Consider the following 9,602-nt stretch of genomic DNA (forward strand, 5'->3'; position numbering starts at 1 on the left):
GTTGGACAAATCAAAGTCTCACATGTAAGGCACGAGGCCACCCAACTGAGCCTCTGCCAATGGGGGGCCGCCTCAATCCACATTCCACACAAGATGATCAATCAACTTGTGGGGACTTGTCTCTCGATTATATACACACATATTATATATATGGGACTTGTCTCTCGATTATATACACACATATTATATATATATATAGCTAAATATCCAAAATGGTGCTTGAGATTTGCATAATCAATAGAAATGGTCCCTGATATTATCTACCATCCATGATTTTGGTCATTCTGTTAAAAACTCTTTGGGTAATTTTTAAAGCTTCGTGACTCAATTGATTCTTAACCAAATTCGACCCATAATATATCAAAATGAAGATAGAAAAGTGTAGAACAAGATTATACCATTTGGAAGACCAATGGATGCTGCAGGTGGCTGGAAAATAGCCTGAAAGGTGACTGGTTTGAAGGAAAACTGGAAAACTCACCGAAAACTGGGTAAACTTTAAACGTTCATAACTTCTTCAATACTCAACGAAATCAAGTGATTTAAAAACGAAAATCATACTTATCGATGAGATGAAGATAATGGTACCTTTCTTGACGGCTAAAGCGCTATGGTTTGGCAGGAAAATGGCTCGAAAATGGCTAACTAGAAAATAGTTAGCTACTTTTGAGCCGTTTTACGGCCAAACCAAGGCGAGTTTGCATCGATAAAGGAACCAATATCTTCGTCTCATTGAGAAGTATGATTTTTGTTTTTGAATCACTCGATTTTGTTGAGTATTGAAGAAGTTATGAACGTTTAAAGTTTACCTAGTTTTCAGCGAGGTTTCCAGTTTTTCCGCGAACCTGTCACCTTTCAGGCTATTTTCCGGCCATCTCCGATGACCATTGGGCTTCCAAATAGGTATAATCTTGTTCTACACTCTCCTATCTTCATTTTGATATATTATGTGTCGAATTTGGTTAAGAATTGATTGAGTTACAAAGTTTTGAAAATTGCCCAAAGAGTTTTTAACGGAATGACCAAAATCATGAATGGTGGACAATCTCAGGGACCATTTCTATTGATTTTGAATCTCAAGGACCATTTTGTATATTTAGCCTATATATACATATATATATATATATGTATATATATATGTATTATATCCCAACTAACTTAATCATGAAAGGATTTCAAGTTCTTTCTGCTACTTTTGCATCAAAAAGTGAATAGAAAAAGAGCAAAAGAGAGTTATTTCTTATCAGCCATATGCATGTCCTCTTACCCATAGATCATCAGACATATCATGTTATTAATTTGTTGGTTTGATTTACTTACTCAAAACTATAAACATGTACCTTGTGCTATAAAGTTGGCTTGTCATTAAATACAATGCATCTTAAGTGCTTGATTGCTAAATATTTAGATTGATGTAAATTACTGAATTTTAAATTAACGAATTAGTGGTTGTGAATTTCATAGTCAATACATAATCAAAAGAGCATTATACCTCGACTCGTTGATTACATAATATACTATGTGTTTAATTTCTTCCTTTCACGATATCGCTTGTATAAAATGAATACTAACAACAAAAACTAGCTCATGCTCATCAAGGCACCACACTAAGTTTTTAAGTTTATACCTTATTTAAGCCGCCAAAAAAAATCTCATCCATCTCCCAATACATATATTCCTTAATTTGTTAAACATTCTTCCCCCTCCCTCCCCCACCCCCCTCTCTCTCCCTTTCTCTCCCCACACGCGTGCATTGTACACATGCACATTCGTTCTTGAGCCACAAAAATATCCTCATTGCAACCGTGATTGCGAATGTTATTATTTAAGGGGGAGCAGAGTGCTAAAGCTAAGCTTCTTTTCGTTCGTGCGGCAACTTTTCAAAAATGGACAATTTGTTGATTGTACTAATACTGGCAGCAGCAGCAACAACAACAATGTCGATCTTGTCCATAATATTCCTCTACAGCAATAGCACCAACTCGAACTTTCTGAGGTTTTTCAGTTCTTCTGCTACTTCTTCACTCATCAGATCAAAACACAACAGAATCCAACTTCCTTTGGGAACTTTTGGGCTTCCATTTCTTGGTGAAACCATTGAGTTTGTAACTTGTGCTTACTCTGACTCCCCTGAGAGCTTCATGAACAAACGCTGCCACTTGTAAGTTAAAAAAAAAAAAAATAGCGTAATTAGTGAGACAAGAAGTTAATTAGTACCCAAATAACATGCATTACTTTCAAATAAACTCTTCGTTTTGTATTAATAATTTTCCATGCTTAACTTGATTAGATTGAACTAATGAATATGCTTCATTGGGTTTGTGTTTTGCATGACAAAGAACAAATCCAATAAGCACTTTTCTGGTCTAATGATTCAGCTGATTTAACTTCAATGGTCATTTCTAAAGTTGAAAACTTGAAAATTCCCATGCGTATATTTGCCATGCTTAACTTCTGATTAAGATTGACTTAATCAATATGTTTCATTTGGTTTGCGATCTGCATAACAAACGGCAAACCCAATAAGCACTTTCCAGTTCTAATTATTCTGCTTCATGTTTCAGCTGATTTACTTCATTAGTTTTGAAAGTCAAAATCTCATACTTATTTGAATCTTTGGGGTGTTTAATTTGTAGGTATGGGAAGGTGTTCAAGTCACACATATTTGGAAGTCCAACAATTGTATCAACAGATGCAGAAGTGAGTAAAATTGTTCTGCAGAGTGATGCAAAATCTTTTGTGCCATCTTACCCAAAATCTCTCACTGAGTTGATGGGGAAGTCTTCGATTTTGCTCATCAATGGAGCCCTGCAGAGAAGAATCCATGGACTCATTGGAGCCTTCTTTAAGTCCCCACATCTCAAAGCTCAAATCACCACAGGCATGCAGAACTATGTCCAACAATCCATGGAAAATTGGAGAGATGACCATTTCATTTACATACAAGATGAAACCAAACATGTTAGCTCTCTCTCTCTCTCTCTCTCTTTCTCTCTCTCTCTCTCTCTTTCTCTCTCTGTCTCTCTCCTAGGTCCAGGGGAGAGAATTTAATCTTTGAAGTTTGAGATTGTTTGGTTTTTTGAGAAGAGTTCCAATGTACAGAAGACAAAACAAAAGATGCCATCTCTCTTACATCTGCCTATGGATTTTTTTTCTTGGATTTAAAATGTATCAGATATTTGAATATTTATCAATGTTTTACTTAGGTTAAGAGGAAGAATATGATTTTCTAGAAAGAAATGAATAGGGAAATGCTTTTCATGCTCCATATTTGTCCTCCAGCACTCCACCTATTTGTTTCCGTCTCTTTTTTTAGCAGAAGTACGATATTCATTGATTTAGAATAAGACGTACAAATATGAGGATAGAGTGCATAATGGGCCTCGTATAAATACGTTTCCTCCTCTTAATTCACTGCTAATTTATCTAATCACATGACCAGAAACAAGGAAAGTTCAAAAGGATAAAGACGGGGTTTGAAAAGCATTTCCCAGTTGTGAAATGCCCAATGGGGTTCATAATAACTCTGCACGAATGATATTGTCTGCAGAATTAGATTCATAATTATTATGTTTGTTAACAGTCCTTTACAAAAGTTGATGTCCTTTTTGTCTGCAGATTGCCTTCCAAGTACTTGTCAAGGCATTGATTAGTTTGGATCCTGGTGAAGACATGGAGTTCCTAAAGAAACAGTTCCAAGAATTCATTGCTGGCCTCATGTCTATCCCAATAAATATTCCTGGAAGTAGACTTTACAGATCATTACAGGCAAGTTAATTATCAATTTTTACTTTACAAGAGAAACGTTACTTTGTCAGACAGTTTAACAGCATAAGATGCTTATATTGTCGGAATGTGATTTCATAACTTAGTTTGAGTTGTGTTTTGTCTTAATATATGATATGAATTTACAGTCTCGTAACATAAGCAACTTACCGTCGTTTTTATTTTTTATTATCATATCCTTGTAATGATATTTTGAGTCCTAATTAATTTCAGGCAAAGAAGAAAATGGTCAAGCTAGTACAGAAAATCATACAAGCGAGAAAAAAAGAGAGTGATATCATCTCCAATAAGGTTCCCAAAGATGTGGTAGATGTTCTGCTAAGTGACACAAGTGAGCAATTAACAGATAATCTGATAGCAGATAACATGATTGATATGATGATACCAGGGGAGGATTCAGTGCCACTTCTCATGACTATTGCAGTCAAATACCTCTCAGATTCCCCCACTGCTCTCCAACAATTAGCTGTATGCAAAAATTCTTCTCTTTTACTTTTGGTAAATAGGAAATTTTCTTTACTACAATGAGTTATTTTAGTGAAATATTCTTACTTTATTATAGCATTCGTCACGCTGATTTAATGATCGCGATGAGTGCGGTAGGAAGAGGAGTATATTTCCGATCGTATGTAACATTCTCAGGTTGCTCAGCCACACAGCTACTATTAATTAAAACATCCCACTTTTTTTTTTCTAGGATTGAACTTTTTTGGAACCTTGACTACTTTATTTGTGCCATTTTTCATTTTCCTTATCGTTTTGGTGATTTTACTTTTTTCACTTCTGGCTGTCAAAGCAATATGGTTTCTAGGGGCAAGTGGAATTCTAAGATATATAAGCAAAAGAAAAATGCTAAGGACGCTCTCTCAAACAGAGACTCTTCATGAACTCTCTACTACTTCATAGTTTAATGTCAATATAATGACTATTTACACTAAAAGTAAGAGAATAAATTAATTGCGACCTCTTCATTTTCAATATTCAAACCAAAAACCTCTTATAAGTACATGCAAGTATTGGAATAATTAAAATTTTTCCATTTCCCAAAAGAAAAAAAAATAGTAAATCTGTTATTATCTGTGAAGAAATAGGAGGTTTACAGAAAAAGCCAATGTTGTTTTGGTCCTTTTATAAATGAATTCTTGATGATGAATTCAGGAGGAGAACACGAAGTTAAAAACTCAGAAAGATGAGCTTGGAGAGCCATTGTGTTGGAGTGATTACTTATCCTTACCATTTACGCAAAACGTAAGCAAATAGTTTGCAGCAGTAATTCATCAAATTTATCTATGTTTTTTTAATATATGTTTTAATTTAATTATTGCAATTAAACAGGTGATCACAGAAACCCTAAGGATGGGAAACATCATAACTGGGGTGATGAGGAAGGCCATGAAAGATGTGGAGATAAAAGGGTATTTAATACCGAAGGGATGGTGTGTCTTCACATATTTTAGATCAGTTCATCTTGATCAGAATAACTATGATTGGCCTTATCACTTCAATCCATGGAGGTGGCAAGTAAGAATGACTACGTATATACAAATGCAGTAGCGCTAACCAGTTAGTACGTAAATTTGAATTCTTTTGTTTTTAAGTTATGGATTGGAGTTGTATAATCTCTGCAGGACAAAGATATGAGCAGCTGCAACTTCACTCCTTTTGGAGGTGGGCAAAGGCTGTGTCCTGGACTTGACTTAGCAAGGCTGGAAGCCTCCATTTTCTTACACCACCTTGTCACACAATTCAGGTATAACTAGATACTTAATTAGGCTTTTGTTAATTAATTTATAGGTCTATGTGGGGAGAGTGTTGTGGAAAATGAAATCTAAGTTCACTAATATAATAACAAGGGATTAACTTAAGCAAAAAACGCTAGTTAGGCCTGTTGATCAAAACGGTGTGGCGGACATCTTACACCCGAGTTCAAACAAAAACTCGAGGGAAAATGATAGAATATAGATGGCATTTTTTGGGATTTCCTCAGCCAGATGCAAACTTTTATGCTTTTTGGGAGAAATTGAACAAAGTTGTCCTGCATTTTATTTCCTCATTTGTTACCATATGAGCAAGGACAATATTGCAGTCATCAAACTTTCTGGCACTTCCACTGATCAATAGCTTTTTAATGCCATGTACCTTTTCATAACTGCCTTTAACCATGCTCTTCGACTAGGGGAAATTGTTATATATACGCAAACCTAAATTTAGTCAAGTTGGTTTGAACAGTGTGATCTGCCCATCGCACCTAAGTTCATGGCATATCGCAATAGTTTAAATGAGTATAGTGTAATTGTCTTATCGTTTATAAAAAAATAAAAAATAAAAAGTTATATATAGAGATGATCAGTCACTTGAGATATTCTTCCAACCCTCATTTGCTCCCACCAATTTGCCCATATGGATTTCCATGTGCGAGGAAAGTTATGATAAAAAAATGAAGACTCCATGAGAAGCCCGTAATACACATAATTTGTAATATGGTAACATCATGAGTTCATAACACAGAGAGTGGCAGATACCCAAATTCTGAGGGGAACAGATGATGTTCCCTTCCTTAGATATAAGTCAACTATTAGTCCCCATGTTATTCACCAGACTGAGATTGGTCTTGAATCACTCAATTTCCCATGGGATAGGTTCTCTCCATATCCCTTCCTCCCACAACACGTTTTTTATTCTTCTTTCTTCTCTGCGTTCTGCTTCTTCTTCTTCTTCTTCAATTCTTCTTTTTTCTTCTCTGTAGTTCTGCAGTTCTACAGTTCTACTTCTTCTTCTTCTTCTTCTTCTCTGCGGTTCGGCTTCTTCTTCAATTCTTCTCTGCGGTTTTGCTTGGTATTTGTCATTGTCTCGATAGGAAAAATTAAGGTCTGATTGCTATATTAAATCACATAAAATGTTAAATGAACATGACATTATGGATCGGAAAAAACCTGAAAATACGGTTGAGGCAAATGTTAGATATTATGTCCTTAAGATAAGTTTATGCCCTATTACGGTGTTTATGGTTGGTTGGCAGTTGTCTACCAGGATACAACGACCACGTCCTTGTATTAGTAGCACTTCAAATCACAAGGTTTTAAGAACCACAATTGTGTTGAATACTCTTTCATATGGACTAAATGAGACACTACAAAACTCTCTAACAATAGTACACTGTGTTTGAATATGTGAACGTAAAAGTTGTTAAATGATTATAGGGGGCTTCCTTATTTAGAGAATTTGAGATACCTCTTTAGAAACATGTAACTATTGATGAAGAGTCAAAAGTTGCAACTCTTCATTTGAATAGACAAATCTTTCTACCAAAAGGCTCCATTTCTAATTTCCATTCAATTATTTAATAATAATAATATTCAATTTTCTAACAATCCCCCACATGAATGGAAATAGACTCAAAACTCTGCACATATACAACAATGCAGACACTAGAGAGAGAATTTAGTAGGAAAAGTACCACATCGAGATAGGTAGCTTTTGGCTTTGAAGCTTCCTTAGTGAATTACTTCTGATTTACTTGGTTAATCAGTGAACCCAATGTCTTGAACTACACAATACCCTTCCAGATACCCCGTGGTTGCTTGGTTGTGTTCATTTCGGCCCTAAACAATTTTCGGTTTCTCATTAGTGCTCTAGAGAATTAAGCCATTCAAAAAATTCTCATAGGAACGGCCCCATTCCTCACTCAAGATAGGTAACTTCCCATTAAGAGTATCCTACAATATCCCACTTGGACTTCTAAGTCTTCCAAGCTATAGGAATCATTAAAAGCATAAAGCTTAACCTAATCTTAATGGCAGACAACAATGTTGTCATCATGGGACATGGAAGGAGAGTACATCTCCGCAGTGCTACTCCGAGTTGTCATAATTTAGTTGTCCCTTTTGAACCTAGATCTTGGGATCACCAGTCAACTAGGTTGGGTTTCCATTACGACTACTCTAATTACAAGCTTTTAACCCATTCCCCTCAACGATACAACATACTCTCTAGTCAAACCTTTATAATTGGTATATCTATGTTGACTATCTACAATCTATGGCTGTTATAAACTTCATATCCATGCATGGAAATAAATTCATTTGAGAGCAGTTGTTTCCAGTGTTAAGTCCTTCAAAATATATGTTAGGACTTACAAAGTAATTTGCTAATCTAGAGTACATTCCCCCACATTTAAAGTATTTGTAGGAATGTCTTCAACCTTTCAATACCTTAAAAAATTGCAAGAGTTTAAGAGAGAATTTAAAACCGTCTAATGAACTAATCCACCACATATTTATTATCTCTTTCTAGAAGCAAATTACTTTTCTAGTATTCTTAAGTAAAAGTCTACAAGCATCTAAGGAGACTAGGGAGATTTTTTCCGAAATATATTAAAGATAATATCAGTTATTGTTTTTGGAAGTATATTCAGAAATGTCTTTACTGGATTGGCGATCAAGGAGACTTGCTATAAATACAAAGCTGCAAATAAGAAAAAAGGCCTCTCCAATTCAACACACAAATTGCCCTACGCAAAGCTTCTCAACAGCCTAAGATTTTATCCTCTTCCCCTTTCTTCCGCCAACACATCTTCAGTTAGATAAACAGCACTATGAAGGCAATTGGCGACATCTTCAGTTTGGATAAACAACACTGGAGCTGTAGAATCAGCTGATCAAGGAGCACCTTCAGTTTGGATAAACAGCACTGCTTCGAGACCGACTAGTTATTTATCCAAGTCTCAGTCGATAGGGACTTTCGAGTTCTTGTTGGTAGAGGTCATCTTATCAGCCTTCTTGGCGAAGTGAGGTGTGTTACATGTTACTAGGCTCGACACATCGAACGCTGAGTTGTTTTATGATTGGATATTCACAAGTACATTTTAGAGTTTGGCATTCCGATGGCCGAACCACAAACATACATCTCTTTCAAGTATTTGTGTCCATATAGCCTGGTGCCAGTTCGGCGTGCTTATACTCTTATGAATATAATCACTGTGATTGAATCCGGCGCCGACGATTTGTGAACTTCTCTGAACTAGTAGCCTTTTCTTTTGGCTCTAGAACCCAAAGGCCGAGACGTGTTCCTTCCTCAGCTGCAGTCGCAAGAACAAGAAGTTAGCAGCATACTCAACACGACATCAGCATATTTTAGTCCCTGACCGAGCTCAACCGTCAAGTTGGCACGCCCTGCACATAACCGAAGAGCGTAGTTAGCTTTTCAATTACTCAGCTTGCGCGCTATGTAGGCTTGGTAATTTTTATGATCAACATCTTGTTACAGTGTTAAGTTCATACTTGCATAAACTTTGGCTAGTCATTCATCAAACACCTTCGTCGGCTATTTTTGGAAGATTTTCTATGCCTTTTATATGGTACTAATGTTCAACACTAGTTTAAAGTGCTTCTAGTTTATAAGTTTAAATTTAATTTTTTATAATTATTAGATCTTTTATTTTTAATTTATTTTGAACAAATGTAGTTGGGCGGCTGACGAGGACACAATAGTGAGCTTTCCGACGGTAAGAATGAAGAGGAGGATGCCAATAAGGGTCAAAAGGAAAGTTGGAAGTTATGAGACTTTTGTAGGGGAACATTGTTGTTCCCATCCGAAACTTTAATATATGTTCATCATACACTTATGCTAACTATACATTTAATCATCTGACACATGTCATTTCATTTAACTTTGGTCAATTCTTTTCCAAATTAAAAAAGTATCATTTAATGTAAAAGTTAATTAAAATTAAGTAAAAGAATACATAATAAAAAAATTAAATGTATGATTCGCCTACATTATAGTTAGGGTTGTGAGCACAAGTGCTCTCCTTTTAT

General features: G+C 35.7%; 1 protein-coding gene across 1 annotated transcript; it reads left to right on the forward strand.

The window, feature by feature from the left end:
* The first annotated feature begins 1,886 nt into the window (after positions 1 to 1,886).
* LOC137709005 (3-epi-6-deoxocathasterone 23-monooxygenase CYP90D1-like) lies at positions 1,887 to 9,388 on the forward strand. Its single transcript, XM_088688497.1, has 8 exons — positions 1,887 to 2,161; positions 2,637 to 2,961; positions 3,619 to 3,768; positions 4,000 to 4,254; positions 4,945 to 5,034; positions 5,122 to 5,307; positions 5,415 to 5,536; positions 9,250 to 9,388. The coding sequence occupies exons 1-8, from the start codon at positions 1,887 to 1,889 to the stop codon at positions 9,386 to 9,388; spliced, it is 1,542 nt and encodes a 513-aa protein (XP_088544623.1).
* Positions 9,389 to 9,602: the final 214 nt, after the last annotated feature.

Source organism: Pyrus communis, chromosome 17 (assembly GCF_041283825.1).
Source record: "Pyrus communis isolate YQ-2024b chromosome 17, ASM4128382v1, whole genome shotgun sequence".
Taxonomy (NCBI): Eukaryota; Viridiplantae; Streptophyta; class Magnoliopsida; order Rosales; family Rosaceae; genus Pyrus; species Pyrus communis.

What these genes read in the sequence shown, in the direction of transcription:
- LOC137709005 (XM_088688497.1), top strand. Translation starts at nt 1,887, where the DNA reads ATGGACAATTTGTTGATTGTACTAATACTGGCAGCAGCAGCAACAACA. An exon ending in ATGAACAAACGCTGCCACTT is followed by an intron (nt 2,162 to 2,636) that starts GTAAGTTAAAAA and finishes TTTAATTTGTAG; the next exon opens with GTATGGGAAGGTGTTCAAGT. An exon ending in GACTTTACAGATCATTACAG is followed by an intron (nt 3,769 to 3,999) that starts GCAAGTTAATTA and finishes AATTAATTTCAG; the next exon opens with GCAAAGAAGAAAATGGTCAA.